Genomic DNA, 25,901 nt, shown 5'->3' with positions numbered 1-25,901 from the left:
ACTGAGAACAACCCGTTCTTCAAGTGCCTGAGCACTGCGGGTCCCAACTTTTCGTTGGCTTGATCTATAGACATTCGATAGGACTCCTTGGACGAGGGATCGGCCCGTCGCAAGGCCTCACCTGTACACAGGACAGCATGACACAGAAAAACGCGGACAAACATCCATGGCTTGAGTGGGATTCAAACTCACGGTCCCAGCGACCAAGCGGCACAAGGCCCATGTCTCAGACCCTACATACATATATACAAATATAGAAACAAAATATACAGTATTCATACATAATATAATATATAGTTTAGAATCGTGTAGTATTTTCCACGTCTTTATTAAAACATGAATTGATTAAAACTTGAAATTAGAACAACTAATTAAAATAAACATACAGAATAAAAACAAACTACTTTCTGGGCAATATTAACGTACTCCGTGGGACCCAATCGATAGAGCCAGTCCCTATCTCCGGACCGGAGCAGGTAATACCTGAAGATGGAGATAGATTCCAATCTCTGAAATGCCGTGCCTCATTAAGTCTGGAATGACAGATAACGTCCAGAAAATAGTTTGCTTCGACGACTCAACATCGTCAAAAACCTTCAGAATTAAGATACAGTATAAAAGATAAACAATGAACAAATAACTGAAGTTACAACAAATGATGCGGGGAAGGACAGGAGGGAAATTTTTCTATACCTTTTCTTTCTTTTTTTCAAAAAGAAATAGTACATGTGAACATAAATGCATAAATGAACAAACATATATTTACTTGGCCGCTCAACAAACGAGATACCCACACATTTTACCAAGAAGAACTGTTGCTCGAAGTGTCGCCATTCGTCTCAGCTGTTCTGGAATAAAAGAACTTTGACAGGGTTAATCCGACACACTCAGCCTCTCATCAAGCGTCAATACTTCCACGAAACCCTACGTACCTTCCGTAAACCACACTCACCACTTCAGCAATTAAGTCGACCACATATAGAAGTACGTGTCTTGCCACTGCGGGATGTACTGCGCTATGGGGTTGCATAAAACGCGGGCCAGAGGCACGTTTGCCGACATGTCGCGAAGTACGGCCTGAAGGCGATCGCTGCTGTGCCGCTCGTAAAATGGGGAACGTAACAGGTAGAGCAAGAGAGAGATGGTGCGGCGAGACAGTTCCAGACGTTGCATACGGCTCATATGTCGCTCTTTATGTTTGGTCCCATACAACTGCAAGCTACAGAACATAAAACAAAAGTTATGTCATGTTTCTTCACACATCTGTTCAAAATACAATATAATGTAAGATTTGAGGTTTTCACAGCGGTGAGTAGGAAGATTTCTGTCTTCTGGGTTGTTGCGCTGTGTAGTCTGGTCGATATTAACCAACGTTTCAGAGGTCATACAATCACCCTGATGATGGAGGCAGTAAGACCTCTGAAACGTTGGTTACATCGACCAGACTACACAGCGCAACAACCCAGAAGACAGAAATCTTCATACAATATAATATTTTAAAATGGCTGTACACCCCACTTAATGGTACTCGGACCTTATCGTGGTGGTGTGGCTTGAGTACCTCAGTGACCCCAAGAACTATGCTGGCGGTAGCATAGCTACTGGTAGGGCCTCCCTAGCCAGATTGGTCAAGGGGGAGAGGTCAGACTAAGACAGGTACCCTAGTCCTCCAGGTTGGGGATTGGTCTCAGGGCTAACAACCTTGCACCGTAAAAAGAAAGATGTTTCGAAACCTCTATCAAAACCTCAGACAGACGGACCGAATGGAAGAGGAGAATTGAGGAGGCCATGGACCGAATATGGACCGGAGAGCCATACAAGAAGAAGAAGATCAAAGAGCCATACAAATGATGTGTGTGTCACCTAAAACTTGTTTCTAATCAGTGTGTACATACATTTCCAAGTTCTTCAATCACCACAGTTTTCATAAAATTCTTAAATTTATTGATTGCCACGTAGCAACATGTATATTTCTTATTCACTCATCCTACCTGGCGAGGTCCGCAGAGAGAGCCAGCAGCCACGGCTTCCAATCCTTCTGCCCAAACAGCATCATAGAACAGAGATGTGCGACGGGTTTGACAACATACAGAACCTGAAAACATAATTCATCACAATTCTAGACCAAACTGCGGTTGTATTCTTACGTCTACAAATGGTTTTAAATTCTAAACAAAATGACAAGTGACGTGACAACACACCTCAGCTATTAGCATCTTGCCAGAAAGAGTTTGGTCAGGAACACCATCTTCTTCGGCATTATTATTGGGTGGTAGGAGGGGTCGCCATGTTCGACAGCTTGTCGGAGGAGCTGTAACGGGACAGTAATGTTTGTGGCTTCTCGGACACGAGTCTTTCATTGCAACACTCCAAAGATCTTACATGAGTAAACAATAAATCAAAAAACTGATTGTTCAGTTTTCATGTATTAAAACCAGGTATAAAAAAACACACAGATTTTTCAAGTCATTTCATGATTTCACTTCAAAAAACAAATCAGTATGCAACATCCTAGATTATTTCTATTAAAAATTCAGTTAATTAAAATGTTTAAAGTTGGGTCTAAAGTTCGAACCAAATCTAATTTTATTTTATTTTAGGAATACAAACATTCAAACATCCCCCATGCGTTTACCTGCAGTCACACGCCTGACAATTCTGCCAGAGCGTTTCAAGGTGAAAGCTGCGGACTGAAGTCGGATCCGAGACTCCTCTACATGCGAATCCTCACGCGCCTTCTTCCGTCGTAATGGTGGCATAGAGGGGCTTTGAATAATATTATCCTTGTGATAAAATAGGAGCAATAATCGACCTGCACACCTAAACATAATGAAACACCAACTTGGTAAGTGAAGATAAAGTTTTTAAAAACTAACTAACTAAATGGCTTACCGAACACAAAGGTTCATCACCGAATTAACCAAAGCCCTCCACCGGACCAACAAAATCCAGTCTCCTTCAACTCCTATCTCCCACAGATCCTGCCTGATATTATCCTCCCATCTACGGCTAGGTCTTCCCAGCGGTCTCTTCCCCTCTGGCTTCCCAACCAATACCCGGTGCACACCTCTTGTCCCATCCATGCGCGCTACATGCCCTGCCCATCTCATTCTTCTCGATTTAATCACCCTGACAATATTGCAGGAGGAGTATAAATTTTTAAGTTGGTCATTATGTAGTTTTCTCCATGCCCCATCGTGTTCTCTCCTAGGCCCAAATATCCTCCTCAACACCCTATTCTCAAACACCTGCAATCTGTGTTCCTCCATCAGAGTGAGAGACCATGTTTCACACCCATACAAAACAACAGGCAAAACTATTGTTTTGTATACTTTAATTTTCAGGTTCTTAGAAATCAGACGGAAGACAAAATATTTTGAACCAAGAAGTAGCAAGCATTTCCGGAATTTAGTCTCCTCCTAACTTCTTCATGAGTATCATTTTGATCTGTTATCGTTGTTTCCAAATATTTGAACTTTGTCACACTTTCAAAGGATTTATTAACTAAGCACAATAACAAGCAGATGTATGATAGAGCGGAGGCATAGCCCCATGCATTAGCTTCAGAACTAGATGAAAGTGAATGGTTATCTTCATGTCGCAGCACTTCGTCCCTGACAAAATAACCCTGATACCCATGAAATACGTACCCCAGGGCTCGTCTGGATGTTGTGGCACAAAGAAAAATCATGCCCTGCTACCGATGCAACCCCACTTGTCCAGCCTGCAGCCTAGTCAGAAAACTTCAGAATATTTGCGAACATGAACTCTGGTTTTACCATAATTTTGATTCAAATAGTCGTAAATTCAGTATAATTAATAGACAATAGACTATTTCCAACAGACGTGTTATGACCTTGGACACAACCACTTTTCTCTAAAAAATATCTACCAGACTGTATGAGTAAAATAATCCCACACCGAAGTACCACTTTTGTGGTCACCGTGCTTGCCCATTTCGGACTATGAGGATATTTATTTTTTAACCCACTAACTCCCACTACGCAACATAATTTATTGGTAATTGTTCCGTAAAATGCAAAATCACATGGGGGGAGTCCCTGCAAGTTCTATATTTGGCTTTCAATTTGATGGTGATGATGGAGCACTGCAAACGGAAGTGACATGAATATATTGCACAAACACGCCTACTAATTCAACTGTCATCACATCTGAAATAGGTTAACACTACTCAACAAACACTGTGACAGGGTGAAACATATAAAGTTATTCCCAGTAAATGTAACAGCCAGAATCCACGCTAGTCAATTACGTAAAGAAATGTCCCACTAAATTGTATAATTATTCATGTACATTCCTTGCTAGACTAAAGAATTTTAAGTAAAGCAAGCATAATTAATTATTCCCTTAATGTCTTGTTTTTACATGGCATAAATTTGTTCGTTACACTATAATTATATTCTTGCAAACATAGAAGAATGGACAATCCTGTTTGCTCCATCACTCATTATGTTACCCTACCATTTCCTGCCACAACTGTACAAACACCATTAAAAAAAGGCATTAACAGCAAACCTAAAGTTGGGTATGCCCCAGAACTAGTCTGGGCATAGTGGGAAATGTTACTTACTTGAAAATTTGTAGAACAATCACAATCAGCCATTTTCCTTTCTCACCCCACATCCTTCTAGCAGACACTTCAATAAATACTTCTGAGTAGTCAATTACAGTGAGCCAAGTCTTAAGTTTCTCTCCAGAACCCACTGCCTGCAGTCTCCTGGCATTATGAATGATACGATCATTGAAGAGGACGAGGAGGTTCGACAGACAGTACACCAGTTCTGACAGGACATTAGATGTGTTGATCCTCCCTATGAAAAGAAAGAAAAGTACACTTAACTCAATAATAATGAACAATTTCATTATGTTTGTGAATAACTTAAATTCATTACATGTAGAGTCCCGATGTTTGATAAGTCACAGGTAGAAAATATACTTCTTGTATAGAAGTTAGCTGAACGTTGTCTAGAAATGTGACTTACAAACGTATTTAAGGTTTAAGATGGTGGTACTTTGACAAAGTCATAAAAATTATTACTGCAATTTCCTCTGAAATGTATCAAATTCTAAGGGCAACCCAAAGTTCCAGAAAAAGAGAATCGACAAAGGTAATAACAATCATTAACACACACTATTTTAACACAGAATAACCCTCTGATGACTCAGTACAGAAGAATGTACTCATAATTCATTAGTAAACGAAACATAACCTCAAAGTCACTCTGAGAAAAAACTGACGACTCATAAAGACAAACTAACCTGCAATGAAATATGATAACCATTTGACAGTAGATTCAAAATCTCCCGCCACTTGAGGGTTCTGGCTCACCCAATTCCTGTATGACGAATAAAGTTCTGGTAACTTAAGAAGTATCGACGACATTGTCCAACATAAAATTGCGAATGGTGAGTTACACTACAATTAGGACTTCACAACCATGAGACAGCAACTTGGACAAACCGGTTATCTCGATATTTGAAAGCCTGCAAAACAAATATTTCAATACATATCGCCTTTTCACAAGTTTAGCAAATACCTGTGTTACCACCAAACTTTAAATATTGATAATCCGTGACAACCGATCCCATCACGCCATACATCGACCTTCATATCAGTACTGCCAACACATATAATCTCCTTTCTTCCAAGGTCATTAATAATTTACATTTTAATTATTTAGTTGGTGATTTGGAAGTGACAATATCGTTTGAGGGCAGACTGTCTGATTTTTGAAGAAGGGGAGTGTTTACGTACCGAAATTTTTAAAACACTTGTTGTTTACTGTCGTTAACTCTAGTATACGTCACAAGATGGCTGACACAAGTGCAATAGATCGATAACTAGCAATGTTACCACACTAATCTCAGTGCACTGAACTCCAGGAGCTTCTGGCATTGGCCACTAGGGTATGCATTAGTAGTTTGCAATACAAGGGCTTTTGCAAGTGCGCCGAGAACCAAAACAAACCTTTCAAGGTCGCATTACAACCAGATGATCTGAAGTCAGCCGCAAAGCGTTCTGTTCTGCGTGTTAAAAACCAAGTACACAGAAGACTATTCGACTACAGCTGGTCATCAAAGGAGAAATGACTTCTCCTACACAAGTGGTGAGTTATCACGGAGGCGCCTCCTTTGTTTCCTTGTCCTTAGCGTTAATATGATTACGTCTGTGAAACTTTCTCACCTCTTCATTCACATTTTGTTCTTTATAATTGATATTTTACGTTCATGCAAGACATTTAAATGTTGATAGTGCCAACATCATTATTTTAAGCGGAAATCAATGGCTTTGACGAATTTTCCGTACGTAAGAAATTATTAATATTATTGGTTGGGCGATCTTTAAATAGCTCCTTTGTATTTATGCCGATGAGTTGCTTTGTACGATCTAAACAAAATTTTCATTGCACTTATCGATCTCTTGCGTTACTACACGTATGCACGTGTCTCTTAGATTTCCGCATAAGAATAGTAATTCGCAAGAACGATTTGTTTAATATTTCGGTTTATTCTGAAAAAGAGCCCATGTTTACAGCATAATATGATCATTGTAATGTAAGAATTAATGTAGCCAGATTTATGAAGACGAAACGCAACAAATTCTATAAAAAAAATAGATAAGAGAGATGATGTGAGGCCTGATTTATGTGTGTAGAAAATTATAGGGGCCCGTGTTTGACAAAAGAAGAGAGCAAAATTTTTAATTGAAGTTCGGGTTATAATTCAAAATCAATTTTATCGGGGAAAAAATTGAAAAAATATTCGGAGGGCTTCCCACAGTACGTCGCGGAGTAATGGTTAGCACTCCTGCGTCATATTCAAGGAAGTCCCGAATTCGAATCTCGACCTGGAGATTAACCACCCCATCTTAAATGGTATGTGGGTTTCCTCAGTCCCTCCAGGCAAATTTATCTTCATTCGCCAGTGCACTACTAACTTACAAATTCGTGTAGCTAATTTATTGGAGCAATTTTATATATTTAATATTGTGGCTCGGGCCCCTTCATCAGACAAAAAATGAAACTGGTTTCACAGAGTATGATACATATATATATATATATATATATAATACAGTTAATATTATAGACAATAATGAGTCACTAGTGTCACTTAACATTTAAAAATCATTTAACTTCCAATAACAATGCAGGACTTAAGACACGAAGATATTTTGATGTCTTGCAGTTTTACGTATTAACTCCACACACAGACGAAATTAATGGTTATCATGAGTGTGGATTTTGACGTAATCAGTCGATTACTTATCAAAAATTCTGCATTCGTCAGATAGCCTACCGGAGAAAACAATTGGAATACAGTGGGACATTACATCATCCGTTTACAGACTTCAAGAAAGAGTATTATTCAATTACATTCCTGCGTGTTAACAGATCACGTTATTGACGCAAGCCTGTTAATACATGTTACATGTTTCGTTGTTAATGTCACACAATGTGATAGGTCTTTGCGTGGAGGCCCGAAGCTCGTCTAAATAATATTTACAAGTACAGTTTGCTACTGTTGCACACGAAAATAATCGCTGTTTCCTCTGAGAATCATGCAAACCTAATAAATACTTTTCGCTGGCACGATGAAGAGCTACTGATTTTGGCTACACGCATAGTTAAAAGGTCACTGACACTGGACGATAAGGATGGTATCACCAGAGCCCTCAGCAGAAGAATGTGTGTGATACGACACTCGAATCATGGCCATCCTTCATAGACACGAGAAATTTACGCAGTCCCTAGTCATCTTTTGTACGGACTTTGGTGCAGACGTTGACTGTGCTAGGCAGTTATCACAGTTTTCGGTCTGATTGTATCATCTGCTATGGGAGAGACGTGGATTAATGTTGTGAGTATATGCCTATTCCTTATTCAACAATAAGTACTACTTGAAACTGAGGAAAAGTAAATGATTTCTATGTAAATAATCTGTTGTTTCCTACAAGTTCTGGCTGCTCATGTGGTCATCTTCAGTTTTAGTTGAGTAAAATTTTACATTAAAATCAACAAAGTACCTGCTAAATTAAATAGCAAATCCGAGAGACGATGCAGTCTTGATATCCATATTGGATTGTCACTTCTTTTCGTGTGAGCGTATTTTATACATCCTGTCACTAATATTATGAACTCAGCAAACACTGTGCCTAATATCAACAACTGACAATTTTTATATTTTTATGTAACAGTTTGTAAATATCTGTCTTTCTTCTTCTCATTTTCGGTTAGACTATAAATTAGTCTCACACATATTTTTGAGTATTGTATGCAGACATGTCTATTGGAACTTCTGGAAGGCTCTTAAAACAGCTAGTTTTGGCCTTATGTTTATCGTGACACAGCTTGAAACGCCAATTTAAACACTCTATTAGACTTTCCAAAGCTGGGTTTTTTTTTCTCGAACGTTTAATAAACTAACTAAATATTTTCGTCCTGAACAATTTCGTTATAGCATTTACCAATCATACTCAATCAGATTCATTTTTTTCATTATCAGATGCTGCAATAACAAAGTGATTCTTAATTTTTGCAATGAAAAAATATATTTTTCAAAATGTAAACTGGTTTTATCCAAACCCAGTCCATTCTAACAATAAAACCACTATGAACTGAAATCGAACACATCTAGCACGCAGAGAAAACATCATCCCTCCTCCCACGGAAAATAAAAATCAACAACCAAACGTTTGCCGGCAAGGAAATTGTTAACGGCAGATACAGAGATAAAGAATGAAAAATTGAGGTTTTATTTGAGCACACAGATCATTTTATGAATACACAGGGCTAAATTTCGAAAGTCAACGTGAATATTTTTCCGATTCAGACGTACCCTGCTGCAACATTGTGCTAAATGTAAGATGGCTGTGGCAACAGCGCACGAACGGGTGATGATAATGAGAATGAAAATGATATGATTATCAGCGACAATTGCTGATTCATTGTAAGGTAATTATGTTGGCCACTGTCCGTTATCTGAGTTGTATCACAAATACGCGGCGTGGCTACGTCGATAGTGTTAGAGGACAGGACACAAGATTAGTATCCAGAGGGACCTTTCGTCGATTTCGGCAATTAACACTAATGTAGAAACGAATCGAGATTTGGAAAGTGGATTCGTTGTATTTTCGACATACATACATAGATGAATTATTCACTCGTATTTCATTAAGTACCGTGTAATAGTGAAAATTAAAATGAAGTACGCATTTTATATCATGTCCTATTGATATTTGAACGACGATTCTGTGTTTTGATAAAATCGATATCGTTTGATTTTAACTTACGTAAAGAAGGGGGCTATATAATGGAGAATTCGAAATAAATTCAGATTCGGCTGACAACTTTTTATGTAGACCACAAAACATCAAATGTGATCTAAAATCATTAATTTCGGATGTATAATATGTGGACGGATTTTCAGGTCGTCCCCTAAGCGCGTCCACTTCGTAAAAAAACAATACCTTCGTCCAACTTAAAATTGTAATGCAATAATTAAAGTGCTATGTGATTTCGAAATAAAACTTTGTGTTAGTACGTAGTATATGCGTGACACAAAATGGGCGGTCACTGATAAAGTTTAAAATAAATGTACAGTATCTATTATTTTTCCTTAATCTAAGGCCCATGCTATGAAAGACGGGTTGTAACATGACAATTTCTAATACGGTATATTTCTACTGAAGAGTCTTAAGAAAATATGTTAAACATGGGTTTTTCCTAGCTATTTTTCTAGGTATCATTTTATAAGTAATTCGCACAAATTACGTACAATAAACGCTTTATGGAGAGACCTTGTCTGTTTGTCCTTCGTCACTTTCATCTGTTAGCTATTGACTGGGTTCCGATTGTATCGCATTTCGGGCCTACGCTTAAAGGTTGGAAGAATGTAATTTTAGTTAATTTCAATCCGATATATCAAAGCTAGAATTTTATTCATTAAAAATCTGTACATATGTAAGACAAAATCTCATTAAGACCTACAACTTCGATGTTCATTCATTGTCAGGTCGTGCTGTTTATTAGCTTTATGTTTCTACATGCCTAATTGAATGTCAGCGTTAATTAAGGATGTGCCGTTGCAAAGAGTGCATCTGGAAAGCTATGTAGGTCAACTCCAAAGGACATAACCTTGTTCACAATTGTCTCTGTCGTTGCCGAGTTGCCTTAAATTTGCTGCATTTGCAAAGCAAGAGTCTGCAAACTGAGGCACATGAAGCACATATGGTCTTGACGTTGTTATGTAACTTTTAGACATGCGAGGCCAGATTGTTATTCGTGCCTGCTTCCGAGAATGAATATTGCTATTTGTAGAATTATATACACGCCACGACTGCCCACGGTCTCTCCGGGCTACGTTATGTTTGAACACCACGAAACTGGTGAATAGACTGTTGCTAGTACACAGAACAAGACAGCCCCGAAGAGGCTTCACAATTTGTACTCCTCGCCCAATATTGTGGGCGATTAAGTCAAGGATCAGATTGACGGGACATTTATCACACATGTAGAACACGAGAGATGCATACAGAATTTTGGTCCGAAAATCCCATGGAAGGAAAGCGAACAAGCAAATATTTCTGAGGAGGTGATACTGGCGTGTTCTAAGGTACTGTCCCGGGATTCGCCTAGAGGGAACCAAAGAAAATCCTGAGCCAGACTCGAACCAAGTACTCATATAAAATGAGTCTATACACTGCAGATAATAAAATGGATCTTGGAGAACTACGGCCTCTAATGTGAGATTCAGTATGACTCTGGATAGTGTACAAGGCGGGCTTTTGTGTAGACGGAAGTGAACCTTCGAGCCCCATAAATGCAGAGAATTTCTTGACCAGTGAATAACTCAGCTGCAAATTCACGAGGAGTGTTTTTGGCCTCCTAAACGCTTGTGACAATGGTGACACTTCGATTATGCCAGACATCTTCCATTGTCTGGGATGTAGTTGATAATATACGTACGTAAGTCGGTACACGACGTTTTTGAGTTTGCGGTAGTCGGACTCAAACCCGGTGCCTTGCGAATTCTAATCCTGTATGGCAACGGAGTGGAAACGCGGTCACAAATCCTATAAAAACAGCTGAAGCCTGTCATTTTCCGTTTCAGAAGATTTAACAAAATTGTTCTTTTGCACGTAACACCGAAAGTCTTAGTTAACGCGTCGCACACCTTGGATTCTTAGCGAATTTACAGACCTCATTGGCTTCGACAGTAATTTACTGAACACACAACTCCACCGTCACAGCGCAAACTACATCACGGGCTCCAAACTGCACAGTCATATATTCACTTTCCCTCTGTTTCGTTAGATGTTTACCATGTCGAAACATACTTCAAATATTTGCGATACGACGTCCTCCCAGCGGTGAAGATGTTGATGTTGGTCTTCTAGGTCGTAACGCGCGTGTCGACTTGCAGGTAGATACCTCGTCTTCCGAAACGTTGGTATCTACCTACAAGAGGATCTTCGAAAATCTGCTAAGTTATTGGATGTCAATGGTTTCGTGTACCACGAGATAACTGAACTTTAATTCAGTGTGCAGTGCCGTCGAAAAGGCTGAGGAACATTGCAGTTGCGTATCTGCTATTGTTCTCGCACAGTTTGTGGATTTGTGAGCGAAGGGGGGACTATAGTCCAACCAAAGCGCTCGTGCGTAATAGATAATACGTCATTCAATCGAGGTGAACCTGAGGATCAATGACACACAATTTCACATGGGTTACCGACTCTAAAACTCGATGCATTGGAAACGAAAATAGTTTCACCCAGTAACAAAAAGCCGTCTTGCAGTTCCGAAAAGCACTGTCGAATTCTTTACACTCCCACTTTGTATTCAGGAGGTACCAGGTTAAATTCTACACCCCAAAGCCTGTTATCTTCATTGAGGGTTCTGATTTCTCTAAGTCCCTCCAGAAGAATATCGGGAAAAGTGCGTTAAAATAGGCCACGCCATTTCCAATTCATCATTCACATGTCGTCCTCTTAATCCAAAGCAATGTACTTAAAACTCTAAAACCGAAGTTGATCTAAATAAGTATACAGTTCTTACCTCAAAGAAAACAACGCGTGCCCGATATAAAGATCATTTGGTTTGTGTTGTTTTATAAAATAATCGCTGTTTATTCTCAAAAACCATAAACACACTCTACGCTCTGTGGACAAAACGCAAAATCAGTGTTTGTTAAAGGAGGCGGTGCGTGTAGTTGTCACCGGGATTTAAATTGTGACGGAAATTCAGAAGAAACAAACGCGAACGGATATTAGAAAATGTTATTGCCTTGTTTATCTGATTAGAAGGGCAAGCCAAGGGTAACAGACAGTACATAATATGATCGGCTATCGTCAGTACAGTATTGAAGGTTGGTTGTAACTATGCTGAAACTTGTTCCATATGTTTACTGTTCAGAAACGCGCCTGAGGAAGATACTAGACTCAGATAAATATGTCTGGCGCCATTGATTAAAGCCAATTAAAAATAAGGCTAATGACGATCCCACTGTATAACAGGAAAAATAAAGATGGAAAGATATTTTCAAAGTGTCGCAATGATACTAATATTTTTTATCAAATATACTGACCTAACTATGAATGTTTTCTTTCATTTCGTAACATCGACCCTACAGCTGCACCGTACCGAAGAAAGAATTTTGATTTCATCGGGGAAAAAAAACTGCATAATGAGGAGTTTCATAAATTGTAATCTTCATGAAATATAATTAAGGTGATCGGATCAGGGAGGGTGGGCGCACACAAAATTCTAATCAGAAAGCTTGAAGAAAAAAGATAATTTGGAAAATACAGGCCTTAGAACAGGAACGACTGGTGGGCTTTTGTGAACCTGAGCATAACATTAACAACACAATATTTGAAATCTGAAATTTTCACAGCGGTGAAGATGGTGGCGGTACGTTCTTTTGAAGCGCTGGCGACCACATATGCACCACACGACGTTGTAACCCAAAGGACTACGACCGAAAACACAATTTTGAAGGACTGCCACTTCCAAAATTGAAATAAAAGTACAAACTCCGAGTGAGAGTCAGTGGCACACTTTTGTGGCGGCGGTGATGACGTCTTGGTCAGCTGAAAAAACAAACCATCAGCCGCTCGAGAGAGACTCTGTTCCTTCTTACACGACATCGGCGGAAGCTTCCGATTTCTGAAATCAAAATTCAGTTCTCTTCGCCAGTCTCGCCTTGGCCCTCGCCTTGGAATTATACGCATTTCGAGCGCCCTTAGATCAAGATGTGAGGTAAGCGGATGTGAAACGGGATTTCGAGGACACGAAAATTATTGTGAACAGCACGTGCGTGCGTGCGTGTCTGATGGCAAAAGTACAGCCTCTTTCAGGAACAATACACCGTCACTCCATAAAATGGTTACTTTAAGTTGGAGACTCTGTTGTACGACAACCCGTTAAGGAGATAAAATAATTTGACTCATCGACACACAAACTGAATCCATTTTCCAGATTTCATAATTCCACAGTTACCACAGCATTCCGAAACATAACACAAAATGCCTAGATTTTTGTAACACATCGCTATGCGAATTTCCGGTTACAAACTGACAGCGATTCAACAAATCAAAATGTTTAACACAGTCTCCATGTTGATATTTTCTATTTTCCTAACAGTCAAGTAGTGACCAAAACTGAATCAAATATGCAAGCCGACTGACGGACAAAGAATTTCAGAGGAAACTCTAAAATTATAAAACGTCTCGTTCATCAAGATATGATGACGCGGGCATGAAATGCCCTAATTACTGCTGTCAGACTCCATGGTGATAACCACACCCAGCAAACTGCTGAAAAAGAACCACGTGCAGTTGTAAAATACATCCGTGTCTTAATTACGTTTGTATAATTTGTTCGCATTGTTTAACGACGCTTTATGATGAACTGCTCAAACAATGTAGGGACAAACGAGACGAGAATGTATTTATGTATTGTGGGTTGCGGAAGTATCGATTTTCCGCTATTTTTATAGCCGCGGGCATTAAATTTGAAAAAGGTTATTCGAAGGTACAGAGTGGATGTCTGGAATGCGTCGAGGGACGATGAGTGACGTGACAGATTCCGCTAGAAAAAATAGTAACAGTATTTATTTAGTGTTCTGTCTGACGACAGGTCCATATGAACAGGATCCTTCCATCCTTTTCTCGGACTGGGACCTGTTCATATACGTTCTTGGCAGATGATCCAGAAGTGGTTTGCCATTGCCTTCTTCTGTGTGTGAATGGAGTAATTGTTGGGATGCCACGGAGAAACCGGGGAAGCCCCCGGAGGAAAACTCCGTGTTGCCTAGACCACGGCCTTGCCCAACACAAGTTATAAATTCGGGCACCGCCGGGAATCGAACCCGAGACCCCCAGGATTACAAGGCCAGCGTTCTAACCGCTAGTACCAGTATACACGAGAACAATGAATGATAAGTTCGTTATGAATAACCTATATGACAACCTGTAGTAACGAACTGACTACATGGAACTCTCCACTTCTTTACGAATGTTATTTGGATATATTACTGATGGTCTCACATATTATACATACAATTAAAAAGTATTAAAGTTGATGGTTATCTTCTGTGCTGTAGTGCCATGTAATCTGGTAGAAGTCTACTAACTTTTCGCCCTGATGATGGAGGCAGCAAAGACCTCTGAAACGTTGGTAAACTTCTACCAGATTACACGGCGCAAAAACCCGGAAGATAGCCAACTTCGGACTCACCACAGGAAAAACCTCAAATCGTACAAATATTAGCGTTGTCATCAGAGTCTACTACCGTGTTTAAGCACTCACTTGTCATCTAACTGACAATTATTTTTTAAAACACGTAGGTTATAAAATGGCGTAGTAACAGGAAGATTTGAATACGAAGCAGCTCGGCTTGCTAATCTCCGCAACATGATTGACGTTCAACTTAAACACATTCGCTGCGTCTTCAATAAGCCTAATGAAAACACAAGCAAAAATGACTTGTGTACACATGGAAAACAGTCGAGACGGGCACATGAGACCGCTGTCTGCCGTGTGGTTCAGTCAGTGGATAAATAAGCAGTGCAGAATACATTGCACAGATTCTCTTGTCCGTTGTGCGTGTCGAACACTACATTGATATATATGTTATGTTATTAGTTATCCAGCAGTCTGTAACATGGAACAGTAAAAAAAAGTAAAGCTGTCCCACTATACGCCATGTAGGCGCTTGAGGGAGTGAGGTATAGCTCCTCTCTTCCTTTACCTCGGCACTAGATGGGGGTGAGTGGTCAGCATCACGCCCCGGCCGGCTTTACCCCCGGGAAAGGACCCCGGTACCCATTGTAGAGGAAGCTGGGTGGGCCCCAGAGCTGGTCTGGACGCAGAGGCTAGAGGAAAAATCCTCCGTCGGGGATCGAACCCCGGTAACATGGAACAGTACTCTATAAATAAACTGTAATCACAGTTACTAGTTGAACGTTTATTTTAGTTTTAACAGTAGTTATCATCGCCCTGACGATGGAGGCGGTAAGCTCCTCTGAAACGTCGATCTATATCTACCAGAATACACGGCGCAACATCCCAGAAAACAGTCACATTCCCGTTCCTCGCCGTGAGAACCCCCAATTTTAGCGACTACGTTACATAAAACATATATACTTTTTTCAGCTTGTCTTAGCAAATAATTTCGTAAATGTATCTTTCTGCCTTGGGTCTTCTATCCAAACTGGTTTGCAGTCGGATTAAAATTACCAGTAGTCCGACCACTAATATCAAATGCTGTCTATCGAAGCACGAGTTATTTTTTGTGTGTGGTTTATTTAATGACGCTGTCAGTGACTATACAGAATCAAATGATATGATGGATCAGTGAGTAATGAGTTGGAAAAGCTATGGAAAGGTGTGTTCGCGGTCTAATTTATGGTACTATACCGGCATCTGCTTGGAAGGACCTATGTGTTTGGGTACAATACAAATTGAGTGTTCTCATTAAGTTATCATTTTCAAATAAAAAGTTTACAGTACTTACAAAAATGAACTAAAATGATTCGTCCATGATCTCAGTTTAAAAATTCCTAAATCTGTTATGATTATCGTAGCCAGCGAAGGCTGTAATAAGCACCGACATTAATCTGTGCCCCCGTGACCATTCAGTCAATTGCTAGTAGCCGCCTCTATACTACGGAAATGACCATTAAACCCCGACACGAAATATTCCTTATTTCCACACGACGTGTGTGGGTAGACTGAACATCTGTCGCGCAGGTGATGATGACTGCCATTCCGGCACCTGCAGAGTAGCTTTTATTTGCAATTTCACAACGTACATAAAATGAACGCATAATCAGGTGGCTGTCCTTGCGATTCACCTCGGATATTACAGAACGGATTTCGATTAAACATGGCGTTGGAGGTCCGCAGTATAAGTTGTTGAAGTAACTTAATGTGAGGTCGAATCGGTTCAGTATAATACGCGGTATGAAAATCTAACCTTAACGCAGAGCAAATCAGTCCATGGCAAAATATAGGTGTTTAAAACGTTTCTTGGCGTGATAAATATTTAACAGCATCCTACCCGAAGATGGCTGTCTTGTGGGTTGTTGCACCGTGTAGTCTCTCTTCAGACTCGTCGCCGTGAAAACCTAAAATCCTAACACTCTACCTCGTTAACGGTTTGGCATTTGGCAAAGTCAGTGCACGAAGAATGGCGAGACAGTTATCACCACGGCAAAAGGCAGTGAGAATTAAAATGTCAGTGGCTCTGATCTATCAGAATGAAAGTATTGACTTTTTTCAACGTATCGTAACATCCCATGAGAATCGGTTCAGTCACTTTACTGCCGCAAGCAAAGATGCAAGTATGAAGTGAAAAAACACAAATTCACCTCCGCCGAAAATAATTCAAGGTCTGAGCTTCATAAAACAAGGTACAGCCGCTGTGTTTTGAGATGTTAACGGCGTTGTTCATGTGGATTTACTGGAACAATGGCGTACAATAAAAGTCAGTTACTACTGCGATCTCCTGTAAAATAATCTCAGGGACTAGCTCTGAGGTAGACGCGACTAGTTCTTTCGCCCACATGTGTTCGTCTTCCTCATGTTAACGGTCCACTAGGGTGCGATGATTTGTCATCCGGTGACTTTCTACCCAATTTTTCGTCGCTGAAAGAGCGCTTCAGGGGAAAGGCAAATGTAAAGTGAAATTGTGTCTGTGCCTGAAGCCATATGGAGGTAAAACTCAACGCATTGTTCACATCAGCTAAATGCTCGATCGCTTGACCTCTGGGGAAAGATCCCCGGTACCCGGCAAGGCCGGTCTTGACATGGCGGCGAGGAGAAATATTAATATCAATCACTTTAGTGATTGAGCTAAAAGAAGCCGAGAATGACGAAATTAAAATGTGGCGTTAACATGGACCGAAATATTTATTCTAAACTCGTATATGAACGCTTTCATAAAGTTGGAAAAGAAAAACTTCGAAACGTGGCTGTAATATTGTTTTGCTTTCCTAATTGTAGGATTCTTGAATAACAAAGTCCAGGCTAAAATTTAACACCCCTCATGAGACCGATGAGTTATTTAAAATCGCAAAAGACACGACTGGGAAATACAAATTTCGAAAGACGATCGGACGTCTGCCAACATTTTGTTTTCTTGAAAACAATAATTTCGTAACATTTAATGGTCAAGGCTATAACGACGCACTCAACGCATCAGCTAAACATTTATGCGAAGTCCACGTGAACGCTTTAGTATATAACGACGCATATCTCTAAAACAACGCCTGTATGAATACAATGAAATATACATGTAATTTTTTATAGTGAGCACGACATTTTTAGTCATGTTATATATAACTCCTTAAATTAGAACAGCGTCCTAAATTACTCGAATAAGAACTGTTCAGAGAGATGGGTACATTGCATACTCTGGACGTGGTTAGAATCATGTCTGGAACAGAACCCAGACCATCGAGTCCGTGTCCCGTTGCTAACAAACAGAAATATTTTCTGTGGAAATTAAATGTCCCGTATTTTTTACACCCAAATGTGATTATTCTATACCTGATGAAAAAAGACTAAAACACGTACTGATAGTTTGATTTTGTTTCCGCAGTTAAAGAGCGTTGGCCCGAAGCTGGTGCCATTCTTTAAGACGGTTGCCATCTACTTTGTGCTTCTCATCCCAGAGGAGAGACCGTCGCTGTTCGCCATGCTCATCAAGTGCTTACCAATTATCAGCCTGATCGTATTTGTACTGCTTCACGGCATGAGTCTGGGAGACGAGTGAGTACACTTCACATCACTGGTGTGATTCTCATTTCCGACACCTTACAATCCACTCAACACACATCAGTCGCATGCAGATCGGTTCTGCACCCAATGGCAGCAACGCTTGTACTTGTATTTTGGGAGGTACTCACTAGAATACATGCAAAATACTAAAAGTCTAATGAATTGGAACAACGTTAAATATCTGGTCCGCTTTCAGGAGGTGCCCAGCCAAGAACCAAACATCTAAACTATTAGTACAGCGGTAACACCTCTGGTCAGCTTTCGGGAGGTACCCAGCTACCCTGAGGCTTTTATGGCTCTTTATCAATAATACCTGGGTGCATTTGGCAGCATGCTTAATGTAAAGGACCTCCTACCCTAATGTTCATCGATCCTGTTCCCACTAACGAGGTTCTGGCGACTGAATCATGGCGGTACAACTATTTTACCTGCTTTGGAGGAAATGCCTGAACTGATTATTGAACCAATCAACCAACCAATAATTTAACTATGGACGGAGTTCTACGCAAGACATCGTCCCTTCCTAGGTTACACCATTCATGTGTGTGCAATATGCTGCTGCAAATGGTAAACAGTGCCTTTAAACTAAAACAGGTGCTGTTTTCTGAAAACAGGCAGTTGAATACCACTGTCACTACTGACATCTACTGTTAATAATTATATCAATATTTCAAATATTGAATTGCTGATGCCATGGTAGTTTTTGTTAAGAAATACCTTCCTGGAATTGAAACGTGGTCTTGTACATTACAAATTTATTTTCAGATTATTTTTCAGGCTGCCATATCAGCATTACATAAACAGAAAATATGGTATTAGTAATCTGATCTTTGATTGTTAGTTATTCTAACCTTCATTAATTACAGGTACACATTTTCACGTCGCATTTTAACCGGTCTACTTTTCTCTTGCCTGGGTGATGCACTGTTAATCTGGCCGCACTATTTCATGCATGGCATGGCAGCATTTGGAGTGGCACAAATCATGTATACAGCAGCATTTGGCTTCAAGCCACTTAACGCAACTCTTGGGGCTGCTCTCTACGCGTTTGGTGCAACAGGTTAGTTGTGTGATTTCATAAACTGAATTATGGATTAAAAATGTCACAGTTTCCGAGACTGTCTGCAATGAAACAAGTTATTTTGTGAATTTCCTCAGTCTCTTTGGGTATATAAAAATGTAAATATATAAAAAATATTTAAATCTCTTGGAAAGCTGTTATTTGGAGATCAACAAGATGAGGTCATACTATCAAGAGCTGTTAAAGAAATACCAAAGATGAAGGAAAATGGTCTGAATTGGCTCAGGAGATTTTAATAATGTTTAATCTTTTGGTTATGTTGCCAATATTACTTTCTTTTCGTACTTTTGACTGTTAACATAAATGCTTAATATGACCAGTGTCCCAAAACCTTTGTCCAACCTGTTGCTTTTCCTCCTTATTGGTAGATTCCTAATTTTAATACTCCCTAGGACTCGAGATCTGTGTAAGTTCTTAATTATTCTTTGCATGAAGTGGGTAAAATAAATGCATAATAGTCAGGTTATATCTGTCTGTCCATCTACATATTTTCTTCCAAAACTGAACATAGATGATATTTGTACCGAGTGTTTACACTATACACTGCCTAGCATATTTAGTTTTGGTCTGTTCTGGTCCAGCACGACCCTTACATTATGAAAAATCTCAAATTGTCTTCAAGCTAGTAATCTGAGATGAAGCCAAAATTGTTGGAATCTTGCCCTGTAATAAGTGGCATAAGAAACGTCAAAATATTTTATGAGACTAACATGCAGTTGCACTGTAACGTAAAGGACACACAGTACCCAGATGAAAAATGTGATTTATGGCCTTGAAATCATTAATTACAAAGATGATTTTCAAGTTGCTCAAAAGTAAAGTGAGACATATTGTTTGTTTCAGCTTCTATGCTCCTGATGCCAGGTCTCCATGGGATTCTGGCAGCTGGCGTTCCTGTTTATGGTGTTCTGCTTATGACTATGATTTGGAGAGCAACTGCCCGAGTACAGTTCTTTCAAGTAAGCATTATTATGCATTCTGGAGCCAGGCTAATAATTATGCTGATGATAGAAAAGGTGGATATAGAAAGATGGGTAGCATTAGAAATTATTAAATATGAACAGAAGTTGTATGTCCATTTCAAAATAAATAAAGGAATACAAAGTCCTGTGATTAGAACATAAAAAAACAGCAGGCTGCAGAGTTAAATATGATCAGCCATCACTCCCTTCCACATAATCACCGCAAATTCTTTCCTGTCCAGCATGGTCACCAGAACTTTTTTGTCACCTCCTTTCCTCTGCTCCACCAATCAGCACCATCAAATCCATCTCCCCACTCACTCCTTTCTTATACAAGGCCTTCAGAACTTACCCCACTACATATCCAAATCGACGAAGTCAACTGCAGTGTTTGCCGAGCATCGATTAACACCAAAGACTCGCCGTGTCACACCTGAAAGCCAAAGTTATACATTAAATAAATAAGGTTTATACAATGTTTGTATGAATTTAACAAGTCCTAAGCATGATAAAAAATTAAAAGCATACTACTGTATTCACACCCTCTTTTGCTAAAACATCAGTCTTTGTTTGCCATTTTCTGAACTACTGTACATACTGTACATTAGTGGTCCCCAATGCGGCGCCCGCGTTGTTACAGAAAGAGGTTATACTGAATAATGAAGGCCATTCAACCATGAACATTATAAAATCAAAGCGCAGATCTCTACTTACTAATGCCCATCTTGACAGTTGTTTGCGAGCAGCGACATCATCCTACACTCCCAAATTTGAAAAATTGGCCAATGAAATGCAGCGCCAAACATCACACTAACTTCCCACTTGAGTAATAATAATTGTACTTATAAAACTACGTATTTTTGATTGCGTGGTTTCTTGTATCATTAAACGTCGTGTTGTTTTGTGTATTATTTGGTGTCCATATCTTATTTGTCCAGAGAAAAGAAAATTTGGCTTTGTTAATTGGTTGGTGCCCGCTACGATCTCATAAACTCTCAAATGTGACCGTAGGCACAAAAAGGTTGGGGACCACTGATGTACACCTAGATATTGGACATGCAAGTAATAATATTATAGTAAATATTCATTAGCAGTTACTATACTGTAATAGACCTTCTGTAATATTTGTGCTACTACTGTAAGTTGTTTGGAGAAAGTAAGCCAAGAGAATGATGCATTGATTATCGCTGTACAGTAGGGAGGAGTTGGTTAAGAATTTTGTAATAAATTCACGGTTTTCAAGCTTTTCAGGATATGTTATAAGTGCATGAAGAATTAATGTTTATGTATTATTCTGTCTTCTTTTGCTTAATTTATTTAATACTGCTTTCTCAGCTACATAGGTTATATAGCATTGAATGAGATTATGAATGTGAGTGGTGAGTTTGGAGGGACTATTTTGTGATACTAAACCAGGTAGTTTCAATGGAGGGAAAACCATAAAGAACCAGTCAAATATGGGCCTCCAAGATGAGAATAAAGTCCACCTCACACAGATGATACAATGCTAACCATTCATCTGTAATGTTTTGTTTCATACTGTCACTTCGGGCAATATTTACAGGGCAAGTTCAAGAGTTTATAACCTCTCCCTCTGAAATTACAACGGAAAATATACGAGATGTTTTTCCACAGAGAATGTAAACATTTTGTGGTCAAAATACATTCATGTCAACAGCATAACAAAGTTTCTAATCTGTGTCATAAAATTTGGTTCTTGTTAAGTTCTCTTAGAATGTAAATGATGTCAGTACTCCTTTCTGTAATACTTTACAAAAAACTGTTAAAATCTTATACTCATCAATAACGGATTTATTTTGTTTAGGAACTTTGGACCTGGACAAAATTATGTTCCTGTGCAGGGGGTATTGTCTTTGCTGTCTCTGATATTCTCATTGGCTTTCATCGTTTTCACAGGCCCATTCCACATGCGCAGGTAAAATAGTTATTAAATTATCAATTAAGTTAAGTGTTTATTGGTGTCACTGATATTTTTTAATTAATATTGTATTGTTTACACTACAGTCTCTCTTCTGCTTCCCCTCCCAATAGACTGACTGCCTTTGTAGTGGAAAAAATCACCAGGGAAGTCAACTTACTGTGGCACAAAGCAACATGCTTACATTTCTCAAGGCCTATTTGAATATTTTATGTTATTTTTAACTGTTGTAACTACAGCAAGCAACAGACATTACTGGCTTTCTCTGTCTCTTTCTTAATGACTGCAATTAGGATGAAGAAGATAAAAATGTTCACTCTCAAGCAGCAAGTGTTCAGGACTCACAACTACCATCACCAGAACACAGGAAGGAAAAAGAATAAGGAAGACATCCTTTTCAGAAAAGAATACCAGTAAATGTTTTAACATTTCCAATATTGCTAACTTCTTGAATTCATCTGTGAACACTTTCATCTTATAAAATGAAAAACCCATTTAATTACACCACCACCAACAACAACAAATTGCACAAAAACATACTGATAATTATGTAATTAAATATGATAATTCATTACTGCTGCTCATTTCAGCAACATGGCTGAAATATTAACACATTATTTGACTACAAAAAGTTTATGGGTTACAGGCACTCATTATGATAACCTACTACTCAGCACAGCTTGGCATTGCCCTCAGTGTTGTTGACTCTAAAGCAAGTTACAATAAAGCACAAGCCAATGCATTGGCTAGTAAAGAGCCCGCAGCTAGTACAAGCAGTCATATCGGGAAGAAGATTCAGAGGACAATCCCATTACAGTAATCTGTAAGTAATGTGTTATGTCACCTAATACAGTTTGTAATAAGTATACTAAGGAGTGATAATTTTCTGAAAAATAAATATATCATGATGACATAATAATATTCCTCCTCCTTAGTCATCTTATTTTGCTGTGGTTTTGAGTTAAGATACAAGAAATTAATGAATTGTAAGGATAAAATTAGACTGGATGGGAGGGAGATCAGTTATAAGAATGGGAAGTGAATGAAAATGGCTGATGACTGTGTCCTGTGATGGGTTTTCGTATCAGTGGTATTGAACCTCCAGAAGGCTAGTTCTTCTTACTTGACAAGAAATTGGGTGTTATTGATGTTATTATAAACAGTGTGAGTTAAAACAGGTACCATAGAGTAAATATAACCATGTCTGAGTACAGTATACAAGGAACTAACCCAATAATGAAGTAAGCCAACATTTCTAATGATGAAAATTCTCAACTAAAGCTTAGTTTATATGTTTCAGGTAACTCTATCCCACCACCACTGCCACCACGGCACTCAGAAATAAAGAAGGTTTGCAAAGAAGAAAACAATTGTAATTAAGTGTAAAGGAAATAAATTAAAGTAACCTAATCTGACCTAACATAACCTAATATTGTTGGCAACATGATAAAATGCCAGCCAGGAACTATGCTCAGTACTCCTTAACTATACTTAAAAGATCACATGTAAGTAGTCAAAACCTGTATTAATTGGCATTACTGTGAAGTTTCTCATTTTATAAAACTGAGTGTGATTCTGATGGGTCACCTGCACCATACCCTTCACTTAACCTGAACTACTGGAATAGAATGTTATTAAACAATTTTGTACCTTTTACTAGTATTATATTTCTTTACTTTTGCATAACATACATAATATTATCAATCTTTAGGTAAAAACATTATCTTCTGCATGCACAAAACGAAATTACTGAAACAACAGCATGCATATTCAGACACAGAAATGCATATGTAATAGCTAATCATGGCCAGTTACTTGTACACAAAATCTTTGCTTGAACAGGTAAATTTTCCCAACTACGGTTAGTACAAATAAGTCACTAATATAGCCAATGTGTAAATTTTGGTGTTGCATTTCTTATTATATTACACATTCCTTTTACAGCAGATATTAATAAAATTATATTATATATAGGCCTACATGTTGTGTGATAAACATATCTTGAAATAGAATACAAAGTCAAACAGTGTTTTATGGAGAATTTCATATAATTAGTGTTGGCCAGAAATCAAAATGGTATTTATTTATATAGATATCAAACAAACAGTGTCATTAAACATACCTTAAAGAAGTCTTTTTTACAGTAAGATTTACTTGCCTTCTTTAAATGTCCTGTCTCTTCACATTACCTCCCAAATGAAACACAGTAGAAATGTCACTTCCATACAGAAAACAGAGAGTCCATCCCAGAAGAAGTCAGTAACCAGTCTCCAAAACATCTGTATGAAACACATTTATCATTGGTGGTTGCCACCACTATGTATGTGACAAACTACATGATGAAAAAGTTCCCCTTTTACCTACTAGATGGCAGAAAATAAGGGGTTTGATGATTTTTTTCAATATCAAACTCACATTAAGTCTATAAAAGCAAATATCTGGCTCAGTGATACTGTCATTAGTTTTAAAGTTTAGAATGTGAAGATACAATGGATTATACCATACCTAATTAAATATAAAACTTCCTTAAAGTCTATAAATAACTGGGTTGTATGCACTTGTTTATCTCTGCCTTGTAAAGTAATGATTGGGTATATCACAGAATTGACACTATGTAGTCTGAGCTGTTGACAGCATCATTAAATAAGTCATCAATAAGTATATTATAAATGTGACATCATTTCTTTCATATAATACAGAACTGTACAGAAATTTAAGAGTGTTGTTGAACAGATGTAAAATATTGCATTATACTATACCGAGTATTTTAAGTAAGCTTCCACCGACTCATTTCATTACTGGTGTAATATATGACTTTCTTTGTTAGTACCATATCTCCTTTTTTAACTTAAGTAAGCTTTAAATAATATCATGTAACAGGAACATTTACAACCCTAACTCCTATATCATAATTTTAACAATTTATTTTAATATACTGCATTTTAAAATCAGTGTCAAATTATAAATTATACAGCAAATTATATATGATTCTGTATACAGTAAACCCTTGTCCAACATGCGTTAGGTTCCTTTAGAATGGTGTGTTAGGTAATTCTGGGTTGATAAACATAATTCTCTTGGGGATCATGAATGTGGCCACATGAAGTTTCCCATTATATACACAGATTTTTTACAATCATGCAAATGAATGCTGAATCTGATGGATCATTCAGATCGTTGGTGTGTTAAGACTTCAGACTTCACGGAAACACATAAAGGTGTTGATAAAACAGGTATCACTAGCAGTTGAAGTTTGGGATTAGGAGAAAATACTAAAGCATGTTTGGCATAATGCATATACTATATGAACATTTTCAATGTTCAGTAAATAATTGTTCGTATTTGTTGTGTGTATAAGCAAACCCAGACTGGCCAAGAGTTTGCAGTTTATGAATCACTGGAAAGCTGAGCAATACTTATTTAATTTTACAAACAATCTGAATTCTGTTGTGTGGTGTAGGACCGTGTGGTACAAAGCGGATATTCAGACTGCTAGCCGAACTGACATACCTATAGTCTAATCATACTAAAAATAAAACTTACCCTGATTATAGTAAATACTGGAAATGATATTTGTTGTTCCACACAAATTTCTGGCACCTCCATAACAAGTTCAT

General features: G+C 38.5%; 2 protein-coding genes across 9 annotated transcripts; one reads left to right on the top strand and one right to left on the bottom strand.

Annotated features, from left to right (window-relative positions):
• Positions 1 to 309: 309 nt before the first annotated feature.
• On the bottom strand, positions 310 to 11,203 carry Pex16 (peroxisomal biogenesis factor 16). 7 transcript variants are annotated; one of them, XM_087353598.1, is made up of 8 exons: positions 10,986 to 11,057; positions 5,281 to 5,505; positions 4,592 to 4,832; positions 2,636 to 2,820; positions 2,202 to 2,311; positions 1,992 to 2,095; positions 933 to 1,219; positions 310 to 848 (listed from the first exon to the last, which is right to left on the bottom strand). In XM_087353598.1, the coding sequence occupies exons 2-7, from the start codon at positions 5,402 to 5,404 to the stop codon at positions 964 to 966; spliced, it is 1,020 nt and encodes a 339-aa protein (XP_087209724.1). In that variant the 5' UTR covers positions 5,405 to 5,505; positions 10,986 to 11,057; the 3' UTR covers positions 310 to 848; positions 933 to 963. The 7 variants fall into 7 exon arrangements, with proteins under 7 accessions (XP_087209724.1, XP_021930285.2, XP_087209721.1 ...); XM_022074593.2 differs by lacking the exon at positions 10,986 to 11,057 and adding an exon at positions 5,777 to 5,867; XM_087353595.1 differs by lacking the exon at positions 5,281 to 5,505 and having other exon boundaries at positions 310 to 843; positions 10,986 to 11,203.
• Positions 5,970 to 25,059, top strand: LOC110834933 (lysoplasmalogenase TMEM86A). 2 transcript variants are annotated; one of them, XM_087353599.1, is made up of 7 exons: positions 5,970 to 6,128; positions 18,124 to 18,293; positions 19,169 to 19,362; positions 20,227 to 20,342; positions 22,171 to 22,281; positions 22,931 to 23,107; positions 23,585 to 25,059. In XM_087353599.1, the coding sequence occupies exons 1-6, from the start codon at positions 6,108 to 6,110 to the stop codon at positions 23,102 to 23,104; spliced, it is 786 nt and encodes a 261-aa protein (XP_087209725.1). In that variant the 5' UTR covers positions 5,970 to 6,107; the 3' UTR covers positions 23,105 to 23,107; positions 23,585 to 25,059. The 2 variants fall into 2 exon arrangements, with proteins under 2 accessions (XP_087209725.1, XP_021930292.1); XM_022074600.2 differs by lacking the exon at positions 5,970 to 6,128 and adding an exon at positions 7,722 to 7,878.
• The last annotated feature ends 842 nt before the right edge of the window (positions 25,060 to 25,901 follow it).

The sequence above is a fragment of the Zootermopsis nevadensis genome, unplaced genomic scaffold, assembly GCF_977971745.1.
Source record: "Zootermopsis nevadensis isolate Lab colony 2312 unplaced genomic scaffold, Znev_1.0 Znev_ptg000022l, whole genome shotgun sequence".
In the NCBI taxonomy this organism is placed as follows: Eukaryota; Metazoa; Arthropoda; class Insecta; order Blattodea; family Termopsidae; genus Zootermopsis; species Zootermopsis nevadensis.
This window is presented reverse-complemented; position numbering and strand designations above follow the sequence as displayed.

Bases quoted from the DNA above. Each gene is read 5' to 3' on its own strand.
- LOC110834933 (XM_022074600.2), top strand. From the start codon at position 7,855: ATGGGAGAGACGTGGATTAATGTT. The intron at 20,343-22,170 runs GTAAGCATTATT...TATTTTGTTTAG, and splicing joins CCCGAGTACAGTTCTTTCAA to GAACTTTGGACCTGGACAAA. The intron at 22,282-22,930 runs GTAAAATAGTTA...TATGGGTTACAG, and splicing joins GGCCCATTCCACATGCGCAG to GCACTCATTATGATAACCTA.
- Pex16 (XM_087353595.1), bottom strand. From the start codon at position 11,118: ATGACAGGCTTCAGCTGTTTTTATAGGATTTGTGACCGCGTTTCCACT. The intron at 2,821-4,591 runs GTAAGTAACATT...CATTATGTTTAG, and splicing joins ATTGTTCTACAAATTTTCAA to GTGTGCAGGTCGATTATTGC. The intron at 2,096-2,201 runs GTGTGTTGTCAC...TTATGTTTTCAG, and splicing joins GCAAGATGCTAATAGCTGAG to GTTCTGTATGTTGTCAAACC.